This window comes from Crotalus tigris, unplaced genomic scaffold (genome assembly GCF_016545835.1).
Source record: "Crotalus tigris isolate CLP2741 ecotype Arizona unplaced genomic scaffold, ASM1654583v1 scf7180000017987.690289119674:8195010, whole genome shotgun sequence".
NCBI classification, from domain to species: Eukaryota; Metazoa; Chordata; class Lepidosauria; order Squamata; family Viperidae; genus Crotalus; species Crotalus tigris.
In genome coordinates this window covers 5,857,904-5,880,787 of record NW_024096758.1, presented here as the reverse complement: position 1 = coordinate 5,880,787, position 22,884 = coordinate 5,857,904, and the positions used below count along the sequence as shown (strand labels likewise).

General features: G+C 41.6%; 1 protein-coding gene across 1 annotated transcript; it reads right to left on the bottom strand.

The window, feature by feature from the left end:
- Positions 1-202: 202 nt before the first annotated feature.
- Positions 203-22,027, bottom strand: SMTNL2 (smoothelin like 2; the record flags this gene model as incomplete). Its single annotated transcript, XM_039346326.1, has 9 exons — positions 203-2,481; positions 2,761-2,912; positions 3,120-3,237; positions 3,824-3,994; positions 5,700-5,763; positions 7,409-7,498; positions 8,359-8,547; positions 9,873-9,960; positions 21,572-22,027. Coding segments are annotated over 9 exons (1,455 nt in total), but the record flags the coding sequence as incomplete, so codon positions are not given.
- Positions 22,028-22,884: the final 857 nt, after the last annotated feature.

The window sequence follows — 22,884 nt, the reverse complement described above, 5'->3', positions numbered from 1 at the left end:
CCAAATGGCTATGATTACATAGATGCCTGTAAAAGTCAGTATGACATCACAAGCCATTGACATCATACAAATGGTACAAATTCCATAATTTGTCAATCATGTCCGATTTGTACTATTTGCTTCATTTGAATAAAGTCTTGTGACATAATTGCCCTGCTCCAAACATACACAAGTGTACATGACCAAACGTGGTATATGAAACTATATTAGATAGAATGTGGTTTATTGTGTTCTTGGATTTCTGCTGTTGTCTTACATTTTGTGTGAATCAAGCCACCAACCTAACCCACAATTTGGTTTCTTCATGCAAAAGAGGCTATGTGAATCCAATTGGGTTTTGTTCATCTGGTTTTCGTGTTTAGAAAATTGCATGACCCTGGGATTCATATCACACATCATACAATACAGTTAACTGGATCAAGAGGAAATTAAAATGTTATGTAAATAGCTTAGTCTAATTAGTGATGGGTTTGGATAAGTTTCAGCCCAAATCCAAAAGATGTTTGAGGCAAAGTTAATTTCCCCAGAGTACAAAACTAATTATTTATTTCCTAGCGAGTAGCCAGCTGGGTCAGTCATACAATACAAAGAAGCTGATACTGGTACTAGGCAACTTGCTTTCATGCAAAATCTTGTATAATACTTGAGACCATTTTCAAAATAGCTTCAAGATGTGAAAAGCAATCCTAAAACTGAGATTAGAAGTGTGCTACACCTTAGCTGCCTGTTTCTCTAATGGTGTGGTTTAAGTGCAATGTAACTTCCTATGGGTGGATGTAAACAGTTTTCCTGGCCCAGGCTAATCTGAACCATGACTCTATTTTAGCCATGTAATTTTTGGAAGATCTGGAGCCTCTCCCTTATTTTACTGAGCACAATTCTCACACATTACCAGAGCAAATGCTTCTAGGATGACTCTTTCCAATCTGGTACCATCCAGAATTCTCATGTCAGCATGCACCAGGACTGATGTATCTGGCACCAGTTACTTCAAATATTTTGAACTCAATGGTGCTCTTGCTGTAATCAGTTTCCTTTCTGGCAATCATCGCCTGGGAGTCTGATGTATATCATAAAGAGCAAATTCTCCTCATTCCTTCAAGACCAGAAGACTAAGGTATGCAAGTATTGTGCAGAATTTCAACTATCTGTCCACAAGAGTCTCTCCACACAGTCCTTGTGCATCGCCATATCTATTTGGGGTAAGTATTCTTGCTCTGTTGCAGAACGAGCAACCTCAGAACTCAGGGTTATGCACCCCCTCTTTTCTGCCTCCCCCAGAGCCCGCTCCTACTACATCATAATGTACACCTATAACAAGTTTAATATAGTTTTTTAAAAAATAAGTTCCTCCCCACAACTAGGAAAAATAATACAGAAGTTCTCCTCCAGACAGATTTCCTCACTGCACCTTTCTTTATGGCCTTTCTGCCTCATTGTCCCTTTCTTTGTTGCCTTTCTCTGCACCTTTCATGTGGACTTTCTTTTCCTTAAATGCTAAATCGGATAACCTTCACATGGTTGCCAGTGCCTGCTCCAGTATCAGATAATATCGCCTGACTGGGTCCGATTCAGGATTCAGCGTGCAGCTTTCAGGTGACAGATTAACACATACTGGGGAAAAGTAATGCTGAGCAAATTGTGATGAAGTGTCAGTTGTGGTCATGCATGTTAATATACTCCATTATTGCAAGGAGTGTTTTTTTAAATGTATAAGCAAGTCTTTTGGTTTGAAGGAAAACGGGTTTCAATACTGCAGCCTTTGGAAACAGGCTGAGTTCTACAAGTATTCAAGAAGCCCCTGTGATCAAGAGAATTTGCACATTAGCCTTCAAACTTTCCACACTGGAATCTGTCTCTAGGCCTTAATTTATCCCAGAAATTCCAGAGCATAAGGAAGTGGAATCAGGAAAAAGAAGGGATATAAAACAAGGCAATAGCATAGCTGTCCACAAATGATAGACATAGCATATAGACTTTTGAGCGACATCTATGGAAGGAAGACAGGGAGGAGGAGAGGAGATCATGCTTGAATTATCCTTCTAGGTCAATTTGGTCAAGTCAGCTTGCACATACAGTTAAAAAGAAAATTCTTGGAACAAGAATCTCTATTCACAGCTGCCTAGAGAGAACAAGGAAGGAACTGCTGGCCCTTTATCTTTTTTCAGCAAGAGCTCTAGCTGCCCAGGAATCTTGACTGTTTTTATTTTTTCTTTCTCTTTGGCTTGTGGCTATGTCCAGCAGCCTGGGACTTCCCTCGGCAGGGATGGCAAGCAGCTGTATAGCAGCACCAAACATTAGCACAAAAGTAGTTGTGGAGCAGTCCCATTCTAAGAGTCATGGCCTTTCTGGATTCATTCAAAGCGCCGAAGATGGTTGTAGAGAGACTGCACATAGGTGAAGACACACATGGGGTCTGGTTTGCGGCCCATCAGCATCATGTCCTCCACTTCAATCAAGCGGTCACAGTTGGCCATTTTTCTACAAAGGGAAGCAAGGCATCAGATTCAGAAAGAAAGGCAATTTCGAAAAATTGGGAACTGGGAAAATGAAGGAAAACTATCATTCAAGGGGATAAGTTCCAACCCACCATCTTATGAAATTTTACTCAAAATTAATTTCCTCATATTTTTTCATTATCAGACAAGGATGTAAAAGTGTAGCCTTCTTAACCGAGGAAAGTTAAGAGGTCTGTGCAACTAATACAAATCTGCAGCACAATCTGCAGCAGGCAACTTATGATGGAAGTATCCTACTTACTCAGCTGTTGTGAATGCCAGTTCAAAGTTCTCCTTGCGCTTGGTGGGATCCAACGTGTTGTAATCAAATGCTTCGGGGAAGAAGGAGTGCACCAGTGCACAGAAAGCCATCCCATCATTCCAGCTAGAAGAGAAGTTCTGCAGATCTATGTGCTGGGGTGGGTGGGGGAAGAGTAGGGTGGCAGAACAGAAGAAGAAGGCAAGTGCTGTAATTCAGGAGAAGGATCTGACAGAGTTGGGGTAGAGAAGCCTGAATCTAAGTATCTGTGAGGAACCAGAAGTTGTATTACGGTACTTCATATGGGTTCACAAAGTGAAACAGTGAAGAAGCGGTGAGGGATTACAGAATTCCTTACCTACCTTGTAGCCAATAGTTTTGGACCGGCACCAGTCCAAGAGGATTTGCTTGATGCTGCTGGCACTGGCAACAGCAAAACTCTGAGATCTCTTGAGTTTGGTCCGGCCCACACTCTTCCCCCTGCACAAACGAGGGACACAAAGAGAAGAGATTGATACTGTTATCTAGAGAGGTAGTACTTCGAATGGAAAAAAAACAGCTCCTTTAACCTTTACCCAGAATTTTCCTATTTCATCACAGAGGAACTGTCAGAGGTAGAGAACACATTTGAATATTGTCATCCTGTGTATATGAAGAACACCAGCAATCTGAAGGAACATTAGCTTTTACCTTCCCATTCAAATCCCTTCTCTCCTATTCAACTCCTCCACTGAATTGGCATAAGTAAAACAAATTTTTAAGACCTTTCTTTCCTGCATGCTAGTTAGAAAACATTGCAATGATTTGTGCTGTTTTGCATCAGCTAAATATGCTGCCTTAGTTAACTGCTGAAACTAAAGTAGGAACTATACTATATTGAGGATTAGCCAATGCATTTTTCTTAAATTGTTGTGTTTTTACCAGAATAGAGCTTCTGGCATAGCCTTGTGCTGCAGACAAACAAGTGCAAACCATTAGGCTAGAAACTGTGACCTCAGCTGTTTTTGGATCCCCTTCAGGCCTTTCCTGAACCAACTCTCTAAAAGTTGAACTGGACCCAACGTACTTTCCAGCATCCTGCTCGAACTTCTCAAAGAGTGCTCTTCTAGATTGAGTTTCTGAGGTCCGGGGCAGGGTCTGAGATCTCACCAGTTCCCTTCGCTTTTCCACTTGTCGATGGACTGAAGAAGGTGAAGAGTGGGACTTTGAAGCCTGGGTTTGTTGGCTTGTGGTGACACTGCCCCCCCCCCAAAAAAGAGAGAAAATACACTTCAAAAGAACACAGTTGCAAAGGATGACCCACTGGATTCTCCAAAAGGGATGAAATACAATAGCTGGATTCATATAGTATGCTACATCAGGTCCCCTACATATTTTTGACACAATTTGGATCAGTAGGCATATCTGAAATTTGAAGACCATGACATGGGCACTCTCAAAACACAGCAGCCAGGGAAGATATGCATAGTAAAAAAAAAAAAAAAAACAATGACCACTTACCAAAGGTTGAAGTTACACCTAAATAGGCTACAGCTCCTATCATTTTTATTTTCTGTTACTATTTATTTCTATGCAGGGCCGAGGCACTTTTGGAAATAAAGGTTATGCTTGGGGGTGGAGCTTTGTTCTATAACAGTGGTTCTCAACCTGTGGGTCGGGACCCCATTTGGGGTCGAACGACCATTTCACGGGGGTTGCCAAACAACGCAGTCCGCCATTTTTTTCTCCTTTTTCCTTAGCTGTGCTACTCCCTTTTATTCTACTGGCTTTTGAAAGCCAATAGAATAGACTCTCTTGAATAGAGTCTAATTCTATTGCCTTTCAAAAGGCAATAGGAATTGTCCAGGCTGTCTCTGCCCTGCTGAGCCCGCCAAGTCCCATTCTGCAAACGGTGCTGCACCAGTTGAGTAGTCCTCGACTTACGACCGGTTGGGGGGGACCACGGCATTAAAAAGGTTGAGAACCACTGTTCTATAACATGCTGACTTTCCATTTATATTTTTCCCAATTAAAAAAAAAACTGTGCTAAACTCAGTTCCTACTTTATGGCTTAATATGATGTGAGAACCCAGCCAAATATAGTTTAGTTAATAAAACCTGATTAAACAAACCAAACCAATGAGCCTTTCCCCACTGGCCATAACCGCAGCACGAACATTTCTAGGCTCATAACATTTTCAGGGAGTAAAAACAGAGGGCAAATGACAACATGGGCACGAGGATGTAATCATACAAACTTTATGAACTTGGACACCGGGAAACAAATATGGAACAGTGGCATTGCATGTGACGTTACCACACCTGTGTTGTCAGATTAGTTTCATCTTGGTGCATACTACTGTCTTCTACTAATATTTTTCTGCTATATACCCATAACATTGCAACTATTTTGTCCCCTGCTTTAGAGTGAGACAGGCTTAAGTGTTCTTAGCTGTACTACTATTGAAGTAATGTTTCCCTTCTTACCTTAATACAGAAGTCCCAACCCCCAGGCTATGGCCCACTACCAGCTGGCTGGCGGGCGTGCACATGCGCAGCTCAACTTGCCTGAGCGGCAAGCCAATGTGCATGTGGCAGCTTAACTTGCCCGAGCAGTGGGCCGATTCCCCTCTGCTCCCGCCCCGGATGGGCCGCCAAACCATAAAGGTTGGAGACCGATGCTTTAACACCATCCATGGACATCTTCAAGATGTGTAAAATCTATAGGCTCATCACCTTGGCGGGAAGTCAAGAGTACTGCAATCACTGAAAACAGTGCAAGCAAAGGGAATAATATGGCATAATAGGAAACGGGAACAACACATTTCATAGTGGTACAAATTTTCCACAGTTAAGCAGTGGAGAAAAACCCAATGTCTATTCCACTCAACAGTATATCCATGCTGTGCCCCTATTACAATAAAACCCAAACAGCAGATACTTGCAAATCCAAGTATGTTCACCTTTCACTAGATTGGCTTCCATAGTTTACAGTCGATGTGGATTTTGTCCCCGAAGAAAATTTATCTGCACAAAAAAATAAAGAAATTGGCTCTCTTCCAAATCATTCTCCTACAGCATTTGTTTTTGAGGGGGTGGGTGGAATCATGCTCTGAACAGAGAAGAAGCTGGAATCTGCAATTCACTGGTGCTGATGATCATCAATGTCATCCAAAAGGAATTCTTTACTATATAGATTTCACCTTTGGATTACAAACCCAGGAAAGGCAAACTGATCTTAATCTGGATCAGGATATAAAGTTCTCTGATAATTTTCTTAGGCTTGCTTATATTATCAAGATTAAGTATAAATGCATCAAAATCTCCTAAAAAATAGATTCAGATTTTTATTGGTCACCAAACACTTGACCCTGCTGGACTACATCAAAAACTCTCTAGTTCAGCATGTTTAGGACTTAAAAATGATTCCAAATCAGTGCTTTGAACTCTGGATAAGCACTAATCCTCCCTAATAATTAAAGTAGCCACATCATTTCCAGATACCAGCCTGAATTTGAAAAAAAGATGGGCCTAAAAAAATTGACCCACTAAAAAAAATCCTTAAAGCAGCAGCAACGTTTTTTTACAAATATATATGGAAGCCTAAAAAAACCCAACCCTATTTTGAAGAATAACAGAAGGGTGCTGTGCTCATTTTCACAAGGTCTGAAGCAGTCCACCTAATCAATTTTTGAATTATACAGAGTCCTATTATTTCTCACAATGGCTATTGAGGCATCTCTCTCAGTGGCATCTGGAGTTGGAGTGGGTGTAGAAGGCAAAAGGGAGTTAATCATGTCAAAATAGTAGGAGTGACAGGAGATTGAAGCCCTATCTCTTTTTCCAAATATGCAATGCGCACAACGTTTGATAAATAGAAGCAAGGCTTCAATTGCCCTGTTGCATCCAGTCTTGACATTGTGAAATCCGTGGCAGACATCCATGTCTAGGATCAAAGCCCATCTGAGGACCATTAAGGCAGAAGCTCCATATTCAGCTGATGACACTATAGGCACTATGTGTTGAAATCAGCAAGATGCCAGTGTTATGATGAAGAGCAGCCCATGCCTTCACCATGCACCAAAAGAATCTACCCACTTGCTAATTTTGATGACAAAAACAGCATTGGGCTATCACGCTACAAACTCCACCCCTTTTGTTTGTGCATCGCGATATCACACAATGCACAAATCAAAGGGACAGAGCTTGTTTCAGAAGAGCATGAACTATTTTTATAATTTTCCTCAAATCCTCTGATCTTGTGGACACCTCTGCTTCCCCTCTAATTAATCTATCTGGTTTCCACACAGTTTCTAGTCTCCCAAGTTCTTCATCTTTCAGTGAGGGGTGCCTGTTCTTCAGCCAAACATCTGCCTGATATAAATGTCAGTCAGACAGCATTTGCATTTTTTTCTAATTTTATTATTAATCTCTGTGCCGCCTATCTCACTGGTGGCCTACAGTCATATAATTAAAATACCATATAAAGCATTAAAACAATAAATAAGAAATATGCATTTAAATTTCAGATATTTGAGGGCAAATGCATGGAACCTGAATGTGGAGGTCTTTGGAAACCTATTTATTGTGTCAATTTTTCCATACCATAGTACAATAGTACAGAAAACTATTATTCCAACATAGGAAAATATATGCAAACCCATTTGCTAACCTGAAGTAAAGGAAGCATTTGTTGTCCTCACTGAACTCACATTCCAGTTCTTCGCAGTGCTCAGGGTCGAACTGCTAGCACCTTTTATATCTTTTTTTAAAAAAAAAAACAAAGAGTAAAAAATGGTATTTTTTTTTAATAGAGAGAAGAAGAAAACCAGATTAGACCATTAACCCATCAGACCAGGTTAGTCCCTCCTATCAAAAGGCTACATTCCAACAAGTTAGCATTTGCCCAACAGCCCATTTGATTAACATGAGATTCTATGTGAGTGTGCAAACCCAGAAAATGATTTAACTTTGTAACCAAGTTAAATATATTGTGGGAATGCATTCAGTGAGAGAGAAAACTTCCCAGAACAAAGCTGCACTTCTCTGATGTTTTTTATTTTTTTTAAAAAAGAACCAGCCCAATTTTTATGTACAAGAAAGCTATCACCACTAAAACCCAAAATATGCACACCCAATTAAAATGCTAATACCATTAAGCGTCACTCGAAACAAACGTTTCCCCACAGGTTTAGCTCTAACATCTTTTTGAAAAGATGTGTGTAAAAACTTGCACCAGAAATGGTCCTTTCAGGAATGGATGCAATGAGACACTCCTGGGTTACTGATGAAGACCACTTCCAGTAATTCCATCATATTTGGAGTCTTGTAGAGAATCTCTCTGCTATTCATTAAAGAAGGCACAGCTTTTTTTCAGGGGTTCTGCAGAATCCTGAATAAAAGTGCTCCCACTTTAAAAGCTGACTTATCATATGATTAGTTTCTTAGGACTTGAAGAAAAGAGAACGGCTTTAATGAACAGTGGAGAGGCACTGTATTTTTGTGAAGTTCAAAGCATTTCTTCCACATCATTTTCAAAGGGTGCATAGCACTAATAGGTACCTTTGCATAGCTAGACTTGCACAAGTGGAAATATTTTATTCAAGTCATCCACTATTTTACCTGACTGAATCAATGTTTTAGACACAGCCTCATTATGAACATCGCTCTGCTGCCCACCGGAAGAGTTTGGCACAACTGGCGATCCAACAGTTTCTCCTGAAAATGCTTCCGATATTCTGGTTACTGCGGTAACAGGCTGGTGGGGCATCCGCGAAGACATGGCTGGAGCATGTGCCTCAAGAGGAGAATCTGAAAAGTGAAGAGAAGAGTATTTCTTGGCTGAGCCTAGCCAGGGCTAGTGAGGAAAAGAGCAAAACTATGTTGGGATCATTTTTTTTTAATTAAAATTCTACATTGTCTTATATTTTCCAGGGAATTCTTCTTTCTAAATACTAATTTTCTTAGAATAATATATTTTAAGGAAAGTTCAAATGCCACAAATATGAGATTCCTTTAAGCAGAGTTAAGTAACAGCTCAGTCCAAATGGCCAAGTAATTGCCTTATTAAAGCATATAAACAACAAGAAACCAATCTCCAACTTTTATCTGTACAATCTCATAAGTTCCATTTGCAAGACTGTGTTGTTTCTCTGGGTCATATATGTGTATGTATGTGGATATATGCATAATTTTTAAAGTATGCTGATTAATGTACATTTAAAGTGACAATAAAATTATTATTCTATTATAAAAAGTTATTCTATTTTGAGGTTTATTGGAATATGTTTAGATATGGAACCAAGAAAATCTATGCTTTCATTATAGGCTTTCTTTTACTTGCTTAAAAGACATTTATGACTTTGTTTATGCTGTTTTATCTTTTCAATAAATAAAGGAGAATATTTGTAGATCAGGGTTGAAATGGGGTCCTTAGTGCTCTCTGAGCTTGGATGTTTGCAAGAAAACGGTCTGCAAGAAAGCAACCAAACTCAAGAGAGCACCAAGGACCTCTCTTTTCAATAAATACCTTGTTTTAAAAATAGGTCAATATTTATTTAGGAAATCATTCCTATATATCGACTCCCCATTTAATAACTAGCTCCATTCCAATGACCAAGTTCTTACTTGTTCAGCTATGCCAGCCTTACTCTCACTCTGGCATGCATTGTTATCAAGCATACTAAATTTGGTTGTAAATGTGCACATTGTTCAGAAAATATTTTTTATTACTATCATATTTGCAAATGTCCACTAAACAGAGGTAGTTGCTAAATACGATACTAAATAGGGTATTACATATGATGATCTTAATCACATATTTAAAAGAACCACCCTCTCTTTTAACATGAAATACCATTTCACTTTGAACTATAAGTTGTTAATAGAACACTGGCCATCCACCTGGGTTTAAGCTCAATGTGGTAAACATTAAAATATTTAGTGATTTAAAAGACACTTTTTATTTCATTCCTATCCTAAATGGACATTTTTCTTCTTGTAATCTAGGCAGGGAAAAAAAGAGTGAATCAAACTTCCAGAGCCTGTGCAACATCACTCCAAAAGCCTGTTTAACTTTCACCACATCAGAAATGGTAAAGATTTATGTTCTCACTAAAAGGACTTCCTTTCCTTACCTCCTGACAACTGATGCCCATTCTCGGTTATGGCTGAATCAGGAGTTCTTTTGCTCATAAAGTTCTTTTCATCCTCAATGTCCAAACTCTGCAAAAGCAAGAAGATAATGCACACTGTTACAAGCACTGACTTGGGGGGGGGGGCGGGAATCGAAAACACCAGAGAGCAGATGGCTATTCCAGATTGGAAACCCCCAGCTTCCAAGTTTGCCAAAAGGAAGAGGGCGCATTGCACTGTTGAAAGGGAAGAGAAGTGCTTAGAGTAAAGAGAATTTGCGGCTGTGCTCACAAAATACACAAAGCTAAAAGAACAAACTTTATTATGGCTTAGTCAATTCTGGGAACCCAGCCAGTTGTGATTTACATACCCTGGTTTATGGCTTACAGTGGGTGTTTTATTTAATAAAATATGGGTTATACAACCTATGGATTAATGCAATATGTGATCTACGTAAGTGGCTTAAAGCCATCCCACCAGAACATGTACTTATGTTTTTGTAGCTACATTTCTTTTAAAAAAATTGGGGAGGGAAGATAGCTACAATATGTATGAGGTACTAGTAATGTTATTAAATCTAAATCTATCTTTTCTGAGGCCAAGAATAAAAGCTGTTCCCCAGCATACATTTGATTTGTTTTCCTGTAAATCAACTACTTTAGTTCTTCAGTTGTAAATTTTAATTGAATTTCATCCACTGTTTGAAAATACCTCTGTGAGATTCTTCTATACTATCCTCAATAACATCTGACTAAAAGGATGCAAGTCTATCCTCAAACCAGCATTGCCCATCCTAGAGGAGAGGGACTGAAGGAGGCTGGACTCCTACTTTGCTATAGAGCAGCATTACTGGCTAAACTTGGCTTAAACTCATAAGTATGAAAGGTTGTGGCATTTAAAAATGCCCGGATGAAGTGTTGTTGCCATCCATTCATCTCTCACATTTGTGAGAGAAGAGCAGAAATAGCTGGAGGGGGAAGTGGAGTTAAGCATGTCATTAGCTTAGAGTCATTAGATTCCCACAAGTGGTTCAAGTACAAACTATCCTGAATTCCATTGACCCTTATCATGCGCCAGTTTAGTATTGGACTTTAGTTAACTAATTTTTTGTGTATGGGTTTGAATAAATCTTCTATGCTGCAATCTAATGGATTATCCTGATTCTTTGTGCCTGGCAACACTTACCACTACACCAAATTATGTCCTGAAAAGCAAAATTTCTGAAGCAGAGGCCATTTTGAACCACCCAGCCAGCCAAGAAACAGACATGCTTATTTCTTAATTTACAAGCAGGGGCATCATCTATTGGGAGAGATAAGAGAACTCAAAATGGCTGCTTTGACCAAGCAATCAAAGCCCCACACTTTTCAATATACAGTAATACATATTAGAATGGGGTGGGGCTTCGATCATATAGTTACAGCTGCATCATGACAATTTAATAACCTCTTACAGACAGCCCTGTTTATAAGGCTTAAAAGCCTCTCAACCTGGGGCAATGTACAATCCCAAAATCTACAACTTGGATTAAAGCACAGAAGATTAATAGAGAAGCTAAACAGATCATCATTTTCATAATCTAAACCAAAACTAAAAACCATAATTGCAATACAGTTATACATAAACTGATGATCTGAACATTAAAAACCAAAGAACCAATTCAATGTGTAGAAGAATGCAGTAGTCACAGCAACCTTGTCCCAAAGGCATGATGGAACAACCATTTGAAAAGGCAGGACAGGAGGGGGCAATTGAACACCTGCGGAGGAATTCTATTATGAGGAGGGGTTAGCAACTGAAAACAAATGCTCTTATAGATTACAATCTCCAATTGAACAAATACAGGAAGAGCTCAATTGATTAAGCACTACCTTATTGAGTTCCTGTCAGAAAATGAGAAAATTAATTCCACAAGCCTGTAACAGTACCTGACTTTTCATGTCTGAATAGCTTGCAACCACAACTCTACAAATTTTCCTCCCTATCTACACCTCTGCAATGCTTTTGCTATCTATAAAAAAAATAATAAACAGAGAAAAACACATGTGCAAATTGTTATTAACCTTATTGCTGCAATGCCCTTCGAAGACAGTTATAGTTTATTCGATAAAGCACACTCTTACAAGCTTTGGTTATGCAGATGTAGCCATTATCTGATTTTCAAACTAGTACTCTTTATATCTTTAAAAATTAATTTTAAATATGCAAAAATCCAAAAGTTAAACACTTTATTCCTCTTTCTCTTTTAATTCCAGCCCGAAACAAATGGTCATGAAATGACCTGCAGATCTTTAGGCTATTGGCCCAAAAACTCGTATCATACTACAAAAAGATACATTATTTCCAAAATCATATATAAATGGAGTTAGGGTTTGGCTTTAAAACTTGCTTCTGATACTGAGGGAACAACTACAGTAGATCTAAGCATGTGCAGAGCATTTTCTCTGTAGCAACAGCCAGGTTGTCCATTTCTGTATTCATATCAGCTCAGAAAACAATGTCCAAATACAGAAATGTATAGGATACAGGGGAAACAATTATGGTTGTAATAGCTACATATTATTCTTCCTTCTAAAGGAGCAAGCATCTCTTCAGTGCTTTTCTTATTGAGAGCCAGATAAAGTAAAAGGAACATTTGAAGCAGCAAAGCCAGCGAAATGGATTGGTGACCACTGTATGGCAAGTAGCAGATGACAGGAGCTCTAATGTCTTCTACTAACTAGACTCAGGGACTATAGAGGCCATTAATGGTGGGATCCTTTTCTAGTCACAATCCCTCAAAACTGAGGGAAACCTCAGATGGCCAGGTCAGCTCTGAATCCACCCTTTTTCACCTAAAAGCATCAAGTGAAATTGTTATGAGGCCCATAATAGTAATATAAAACTTCACTCAAGGGCAACATTCCTAGAACATCATAATAACTAGTCTAGAGCCAAAATAAGCCAAGGGAACATGATTAGCTCTCCTAAAGTTATATGCTGGTTCTGAACAGGCATCCAAACCAGTCTGATCTTTTTCTTCCTTGTGCAGAAAGTCTAACTCCAGCTGTTTCCAAGTGTGAGGGATCATCACACATCATGGTGAGATTAAAATGCTGGAGTTAAGCTCCAAGCAACTTGGGAATCACTCACGAGACCATCATAGATTTACAGGAACAAAATACGTATCCCTCAAAAATCCTTACTTCATATCCCATTGCAGCTGTCAGCCTTCAGTGCCACTTGGCGTAACATACACCAGGACTATTCCCCAGCAAAGCCATTAATCACATTGATAGAAATGGAGAGGATGTTTATTGCACTTGATGGCAGTTCAAGGGAGCTCCAGCTGCCAGTGTTCTCTCTCCTCTCCCCAAGGCCAGGAATGGGGCCTAGCTCCTTAGCATGACATCACTGCTAAATAGTCACGGCACCTACCATAGTTCCAAGCCGCAGCCACCTGAACAATACAGCATAGAGAAAGTGTATTGCTGCCCTGCTTGAGCTCAAGAAATCCACACCAGATTCTGGCTGGAGGCTGCACAAAGGAGGAAAACGTCCTAGCCAAGGAGATAAACAATGGAAGTCAGACTTTAGACTGGTTGTTCAGCCAGAGTTTAGTCTGTTGACTAAACGAAACCTTGAGAGACAACTTTGTGAAGAAGGACAGACCTGAACAGCCATTCCACTTATTGGCATGATGTTGGAGGCTCTGGGTAATTAAGAGCATAAGGAAAATGCATCAGTAATGGTACTTCATCACTTATCCTGGTGGTCCAGATCACTGCCAACCATGTGGCTGGGTTTATACAATATGCTCAATATTAACATTGATTAAAAAGACACAGTTGTTCTGTATTCAAACAAATATATCTTAACATAATGGCAATTATATACCAACGACACTTAGAAATAAGATTATATATATATCTGGGTTGCAAAAGTCAGAATGACTACTAGATGGCAGCAAGGACTCAATGGTTTCCAGGATTACTTTACTGCCATCCATTGATCATATGAATTGTGGCAACTCTGATATAATAGAACTATCGTACTAAAACAAGGGCTAAGAGGACAGAAGGATAGCCCATTTCATTTGTTTGAGGTTCTTATTTGTTTCTCTCAGTTTCTAAAGGAAAGAAGAGATATAATTGGAATTCTGAGTGCTCACTTTTCGGTTTATAGCTTGCTTTTTTGTGCACAAAGCACACTTTAATCTATATTCTAAAATTGTATTTTAATTTTAATACAATTAAAAATGTAATTTTAATTAAATAAAATAAAATAAAATAAAATAAAATTCAGATCAATACAGTATTGTTAAATCAATTCAATTAACAATTATGAGTTTGATAAAAGAAATGAGTCTTGCCATTTTCCAGCACTATGCACTCAGTTGTTATCCAGTTTTATTCTCTTTAGATTCCTCTGAGCACAGGATAGTCAAATGATGAACCTAGAATTCATATAAACTAGGAGAGCAGCACATTTGGACATTCACACTGAAGATAATTTTGCCTCCTGGTGACTACCTGGATAGAGGTTGGGTTGGGTTTTTCTTTTCTCTTTTTCTTTTTTTACAATATCCTTGGAAGTAGTTTTAGGCACTCCTGGCTCCCTTAATTTTATTAACACTTCAAACAATACTGGTATTGCTTTTGTGAGTTAGTAATGGATAGCTTGGCACGTCAACAAATAACTTGTGGCTGAAGCTCATTCTAGATGAGGGGTGTCAAACTCAATTTCATTGAGGGCCACATCAGCATTGCGGTTGCCCTTGAGGGGCTGGGTGGGTGTGGCCAGGGTGGGTGCGGCCTACTGGGTGAGTGTGGATGGAGTGGGTGTGGCCTACTGGGTGGACATGGCCAGCTCTACATCATTCTCGTCAAGGGTGCCTGTGGGTGCCTGGGCAGGAGTGGGACAGATCTGAGGGTCTCTGGCAGAAAGGAATGGGACCAGGGCAAGTGCCAAGGCATGGTCCACTGGAGAAGCCTCACTGTTCCTCTCAGGCCATGTGGGGGGGGGCTGGATGGTGATGTGGACTGCCTGGAGCCCTGAGCAGCAGAGGTCAAACGCCCAGCCTGGCCCTCGAGCACTGCAGCACCAAGCCCAACCCTTCTTTTTGGATTCACACTGCCCAGCTCAGCCTCTCGTCGCTGTGAGGAGAGCACCCTGCTGCCTGCCGAAACCGGGCAGCTGGGGGCTGGCAGCATCACGCTTCTTTTTGGATTCATGCCGCCTGGTTCAGTGTCTTGGTGCTGTAAGGAGAGCGCCCCGCTGCCTGCCGAAGTCCCTCCCCCCGGAGCCCATCAAGCCGGATAGGTGAAGTAGGCGAGGGCCATTTGCTGGCCACTTCCAGGCGATGGTGCATTTCTTCATTCCTCACAAAGGGTGACACCTCCCCAGCATGCACCCAGGGGTGGGGCCTACGCGGCAGAGTCTGGTTCCTTGCTGTTTCCAGACGGCCTTGTGGAACTAAGACTGAATGCATTTCAGCATAGATGGCCACCACAAAATTGTACATTGGCTCCCAGCCAGCATGGGCCAGGGCCAAGGCAGAGGGGACCGTTCCCTCACTGTTTCCAGGATGGCTTCGCGGGCCACATGAAATCACTTCATGGGCCACATCCGGCCCCTGGGCCTTGTGTTTGACATGTTCGTTCTAGATCCTGGAGCTACCAGATCTGGGCTGCCAAAATCCAGATCTCTAGAGGCTCCTTCATGGTTATTTGATTTTTTTGCAGTCCAACTTTAAGCAAAAGAAACAGCACTTCATTTCTAGGTGATAGTTGTGATAACTGTACGGTATTTTCACAACTGCAGCTAATACTCCAACTGTGGCCCTTCCCCAGCTGGTCAGGTTATCTATGATTTGGTTACATCCATCTTGACTTGTACATATTGGGCTTCTCCAGGAGTTTATAGGGAAGTGCTAATCAGTATTTGGCCAGAGAAACAGAGAAATTTAGGAAATCCCCCAAATTACTTTGCTGATCATTCCTGAAATGTGCACCGGCTGTTCCCATAACTCATTTCTAAATTAAGAAAATAAAATAAAAAAGGTTAAATGGGGAGGGGGAGTCAAAACCCTTGAAACTGGGCTATGGCAGCTTTTCCCTCCTTTGTGAAACACACCAGCTTCACTGAGCAGAAATTAGCAGAGATAACCTAAGGCAGTGATGGCGAACCTTTTAGAGACCGAGTGCCCAAATTGCAACTCAAAGACCACTTATGTATCATTGGATGCCGGGTGGGCGTGGCCCATTGAGTGGGCATGGCTTCGGTGGTAACAGCAGACTGGGTAGGACTAAAAAGTTCAATCAATCAATTCCAACTTGATTGAACCTTTTTTTTTGTACACGGCGGCAGAGACCTAAAGCAAAAAGGTTTTATAAAAGCCAGCTAAAGACCTAGGACTGGGGCGACGGTGCACATGCCCACAGAGAGGGCTCTGCGTCCCACCTGTGGCACGCATGCCATAGGTTCGCCACCATGGACCTAAGGTATGACTAACCTTCAGAATTCAACCACCACAAAATAGGATGCAGGCCACTAGTTGAGAAGGTTTTCAAAACCATTATTTAGGGAAAGAAGGGGAAGAAATCACCATTACTAGCAAGACAGCTACCTGGAACTTATTCTCCAGAGAGCATTCTGAATCTGGTTAATGAACTAACTCAGCTGCTAGGTAGTCAATTGATCTGGTTAAAGATGGTATATAAATGCTGCCAGAGAATATAACTATGGATAGTCAAATGCGATAGAGGCAAACAGTGGTTGTTATCCTGACTTACTGATGAAATTTTTAGACAGGCCCTGTGAGTTGACTCAACAGCAGGAATCTTGTTACTATATATTCTTATAGTCTGATGTTTAAATCCAGCTCACTCATACTTGGTAGAGAATGGTGCATATGTGGCACAGGTACAAATAAGGCCGATAGCGTTCTCTACTATGCATGGAATGTCTGGTGAAACTTCTTTTAGCTATGTTTTCTTTTCTTATCTCATACCTATAATTTATTTTTCTTATTTTTCTTTCTTATTATTTCTTATTTTCTTCACTTAGCCTGAAAAGAAACAGCATGATAGGTCTGTCTCAAAGGTGCTTTTTCAAAAGGCAACTGGACTTTCTTTGTTTTTCCTTGAAGACATTTCGCTTCTCATCCAAGAAGTTTCTTCAGTTCTGAGAGAACCAGAACTGAAGTTTCTTGCATGAGAAGCGAAATGTCTTCAAGGAAAAACAAAGAAAGTCCAGTTGCCTTTTGAAAAACGCCTTTTGGAAAACCATGGATGACTGAGAATTTCCATAGACAGACAGGTCTGCCCTACCTAATTTCTGTAATATTTGGCTTCATAAAGATTTTACAAAGGTCCATGTGCCACAGGAGTCAATTTTCAGCTATTTGGGAATGTTGAATGTGAGAGTAAGGGCGTAGGTATATGAATATTGCCAGAAAGAGAATTAGTAATTCCTAAAGTAAAGATAAAGGTGCTGTACAATCAAGTTTGAAAATTTCCTTTTTGAGAAATGTCCTTAGTAGATGATAGATGCAGGACACATGTCCCAAACCAATACACATTCTTCTATTTACGGGCTAACTAAATGACTGATAGTTTATGTTTCAAGTCCAAAGCTCTTTCCAATTATTACATCTGCAATAATATTAATTTAATAATAATAATAATAATGATGATGTAGTTGGAAGGGACCTTGGAGTTCATCTAGTCCAGAGGTAGGCAACCTTGGCTCTTTTATAACTCGTGGACTTCAACTCCCAGAATTCCTGAACCAGCATGGCTGGCTCAGGAATTCTGGGAGTTGAAGTCCACGAGTCATAAAAGAGCCAAGGTTGTCTACCCCTGATCTAGTCCAAGCTCCTGCTCAGGCAGGAAACCCTATATACCATTTCAGACAAATGGCTGTCCAGTCTCTTCTTCATCAGCTCAAGCTTAGAACATAAAGTCACAAGATCCCACCAGTCTTCAATGAGTTTAGGAGGCAGCAGCTGCAACACCAGATCAGATTAGGATCTGAACAGTATATACATTATGTTGTGTCCTGGAGTACATTTTAAAAAAAGAGAAATTACTTGGAGCATATGTAGAGTGTCTTTTTCCTATCATAATCATGACCTCCAATTCAACCCTTGGCATTTCACTGAGAGAATTATTTGCAAGGCTGATCTATGCAAAGAGACATCTTTGCTGTGTTTATACAGTATAGCGTACTTAACCAAGCCATTAGAAAACTTAATGGCTGCATTTATATATGTATAATCTTGGTAAATGTTTTCGTAGCTTAGTGTCTTGTGCAAATGCAGATATTTGGGATAGTTTAGGGTTGAAAAATATATTTCAGACCCCCCAAATGGGCTCCTTTAGAAACTGGGTTGGGTGTGTTGTACAAATACAGTCCAGTATGTGGTAAGTTACCCTCAGGCTGATAGGTGTGGACAAAGCACTCCAGCAGACACTATTTTTCATTTTTGAAAGTATGTGGGAGACGTAATGGTGCAAGTCCCTTGCTCCTTTCAAATAGCTCTTAAAGTAGAGGTAAACAATCTAAGATACAAGACTGAATGTTATTTTTGGCACCAGAAGCACCTTCTCACTGTTTTCTGGAAACTGTAGAGCAATTCACAAAACACATGGAAAAGGGTATCTAAAATCTTATATAGACTTATCCTATTTTAAAAGGAAACTGAACCTTAGTCACCAGGGAAAGAAGGGAGAGAAAATTGTTTCCCTTCCCACTTTACAATACCACAAAATCTATTATAGCCTTTGCCCATTCAAAGCATATTAAGGGTGATTCCCAAACTACTAAAAACTACCTATCCTGGTTTTAAGCCTTCTGGCTGGATTTTGAAGAAGCAGGATAGGAAATGATTTGATGCTTTTTAAGTTTAATGCTGAAGAAGATTTCTGAGAATACAATGGACAACCAAACAAATCAAACCAACGTATCATCAAACAAATCAACCTGAAGTACTCACTCAAGGCACAAATGACCAGACTCAAATTATCCTATTTTGGACACATAAACCTAAGATCTTAACCTCTAAAAAAGGTTCTAATGCTAGGAAAGGGTGGAAGGAAAGAGAAGAGGATGACTAGCAGTAAGGTGGATGGACTCAATAACAGTGCAATCGGTGCACTGTTGGAAGACCTAGAAGAATAGATTAAGGCAGTGGTTCTCAACCTGTGGGTCGGGACCCCATTTGGGGTCGAACAACCATTTCACGGGGGTCGCCAAACAACGCAGTCCGCCATTTTTTTCCCCCTTTTCCTTAGCTGTGCTACTCCCTTTTATTCTATTGGCTTTTGAAAGCCAATAGAATAGACTCTCTTGAATAGAGTCTAATTCTATTGGCTTTCAAAAGCCAATAGGAATTGTCCAGGCGGTCTCTGCCCTGCTGAGCCCGCCAAAAGTCCCATTCTGCAAACGGTGCTGCACCAGTTGAGTAGTCCTCAACTTACGACCGGTTGAGTAGTCCTCGACTTACGACCAGTTGGGAGTCGCGGCATTAAAAAGTTTGAGAACCACTGGATTAAGGACAGTTTGTCATGGAGAAAATCTGTCTATGTAGGAACTTGGAGTTGAAAACAACTTGATAGTGCATAATCAAATCATCAAAGCTATCTCAAATGCATGGCGACTAATTATGCTTATTTCTGAGTGGAAGACTTTCTGATGGTCTTCTGTCATTCTAAACCTCTTTACATGGATGAAGAGTACAACAAGCCACATTCTTGTTTTCCACTGTCTTTGAAGAGTATCATAAAATAATCTAGGGGTAATTTACTGCCTCTGTATAACCTATTGAACTTAGTTACAAAATTAATCCATTCTCTAATTTCACTCAACACCATAAACTGGTACTTTTGAAGAACATTATTAAGCCTCAAAAATAGCCAAGGTGAACACAAAGCAATTTTACCATACTAGGCAAATAGAGCAGCCACAGGGAGTTTCACTGACTTGGCGTGGAAAAACAACTGATTTCCAATCTGAAAATTTGAGAGAAGGAGCTTGTCTGAAGCACGTACTGAGATGGAAAAGGGAATCCCTTATGTGAAGTACAACAGAGGCCAACTCTACATTGGACAGATATAGGCACAACTGCTGTACCTCAAATATCTCTGGGCAACAGCTAAATCAGAAAAAGGAGGCAGCTGCTTCAGTCAGATGGAGACGTCCAGGGGGATTGTGGGAGAAAAAGAAGAAAACACTTTCTGTCCTGGCACCTGGGCTCTTCTTTAAAAGATTCTAGTGAATGAATCATCACCTTACAAGATTATGGCTGAGTTGATACAATGTACCTGGTTAATAAAACATGATCCTAGTTGGCATGTTCATAAAGCATATTAGGTCTAAACAAATAAATCACCTTAACCTAATAGCCTAGTTCACACAACCTACTGGATTCCTACAACACACTGAACCCCAAACCTGCAGCATGAAACAAAGCAGTCTGCTCTATTCTCAAACAGATTATACTACTTAGGATCACCTTATTTCAGAGGGAGTCTAGTCTAGTGGTATCTTTTCAGACTAATACATTTTATTGAAAGCCGAAAGGTTTGTGATTAGCACAGTCCTCATATAAACCCCTTCCTTGTAATATGAACTCACTGGTTTTGAAACATGAAGCAAATTCTGTTCATTTAGTACAGGAAAGCTCTTCAAAGAGTTGAAGAGAAAGATTCCATTACTTCTTATTGTCCCTTCTCCTGGCTAAACGCCTCTCCTTCAACAGAGGATTTGTTCCAATTCTTTTACGGAAGGATCATGTCTTGAAAAACTTTCCAAGCCAGGTGGATATATTGTGATCACGCTTAAGAGCACACTTTACTTGTGTTCAAAGTTTGATAATTTCTGATGAAATCAAGTCTGTGATTAAGAAAGCCTGACCTGAAATAAAACCCTACTTTATTTCAAAGACAATCTGCTTAAGAAGGATGGCTTCTTTTTGCTTGGGCGACAGCAGGGGAACAGCCCCTTCTAATTTTCCTAAATTCCTATCCCACGATCGCTCCGCCTAGCAGCAACGAGATCCCAGCTTAGCGCAGTTTCAGTCATGCGCAAGAAATCAACGCGCTCGCAGGGAGCGTTCCCGCCCCTTAAAACGCGATGGGGGGGGCGCAAAACGAATTGCCCGCAAACCCCGTCCGCAACAAAACACCCATACATAGATTCCATACACATACAAACATCCGCCCCAGCATGGAACCAAATAGGCTCCCAAGAGAACCAATGCAATAGCAGAAACGGCTACCCTGGTCCTGCAAACTTCCACTGCTCCGCCCGGGAAGTTCGGTTAATATTGAAAGATCCAGGTTCGGGGGGAAAGGGAAGGGGGGGACGGGGGCGTGGCATCTTCGCGCAGCGCGAGACGTTCCCCGACGGAGCGTACGAGAGCCACTTCTTCCTATCTATGATCTTCTGGGTGGAGCTGCATGCAGAAGTTAAATCGCGCGAGGGAGGGCATCATGTAAACAGGGAGGAAAAAGGAGGGAAGGGGGCGCTGGAGGTCGGGGGATGGAAGAGAAAAGCCACAGATCTGACCAAGCTCGGGGGCAGAAGGGCCGAGGGCAACCGACTGGCTCAACAGCGCGCCGGGAATCCCTTCCACGCGGGGTAGGAGATCAATGATTAAGTTATTTCTGCATGCAGCTGTCTCACAGACGGTGCTTTTCCGCTCCTGCCACACGGTTACCTGGCTCTTGCTGGAAAGGGACAGTCTAGCGTGGCTAGCAAAGCGACTGCTGTTGCTGCTGCTGCTTCCCAGCTTCGGCGATGCCGCGGACGCCGTCGGGGATACCGGCTTGGAAATCAAGACGTCCGAGAGTCCGGCTGCCCGGCTGAGGATCTCCATCTGCTGAGCTAAATGCTCGACCTGCGTCCGCAACTGCTGGTTCTCTTGCTGGAGCTCGGCTACGGTGCTGGCCAGCGGATTGGCCAAGCGCAACACTTCGGCCACCTGTCGGTCCACGCCGTTTTTAAAGACCTGGATATCCACGTGGATCTCCTTAACGGCGCCGCGAAGCGTTTCTTCGTAGCGACCCAGCGCTTCGCACACCGTCTGTGCGTCTTGACTGTTCAGGTCCGCGATGTCGCTCGACGACGTCCGTGTCGCGCTCACCTCCAGGGCGGCCCCGCAAATGGGTCTCCCCCGTTAGTCCAGGAAAAGCCCGTTTCCTCGTCCAAAGAACAAGGTCCGGCCGGTCTCACCCGAGCCTTCAGAGCGCGATGCCCGCTTTCAGCAGCAGTAAAGCGCACTCGGTCGCTTCCTTCACCGTCTCTTTTTGCCAGCTCCAACCTCTCTCTTTATAGGCGGGTGGACTGGGCGGAAGGAGCAGGTGGGAGGGTGCAAAAGGAAGGTTTCCAGGGGCTGATAGGGGCCGGGCAGGAGCACACCGAGCAAGCGGTGCTGCCCGGCTATTTCCCCTGCCTGCGCAGACCGCCCCTTCGGAGGAGGAGCTGGAGAGGAGGGGGGAACTGGCTGTGTTTGAGGCTGGGGCCGAGCTGGTGGCTGCGAAGGGAGGCGCCTTTCTGAGGCGCCGCCAAGGAATCAAACATTCCCCAGTAAGGTTGTAGGCTTCGTTCTCCCAAGGTCTGGCCAGGTCAGGTAAAGGCAATGCCCCTGCATTCACACAACATGCCAGGGGAAACCTTGATTAGTCTTTTGTGGGTAGTCTGATGGATGAATCAAACTCATTTGGTTAATTTATATTCAGTGTATTGTGTGATTCCAGAAAATGGTTTATTTGAGTCATTAAACTAAGCGATAAGCACTGTTTGGTTCACCCAGCACCTTAACCCACAATCTAGGCTCGCAGAACAGAGTTGCTGGGCTCACTCAACGTGCTCTGCTAAAAATAAATCAAGTTATGATTTAATAATAGCCCATTTCATACAAGACGGTAATGCAACGGCTGGGATCCGACAGCACACTAAACTCTGCAGCCCTATTTTGGCCTTGTTTAGCGCATTGGGATGACTAGGGAAAATACTCTAGTTGTGTATGAA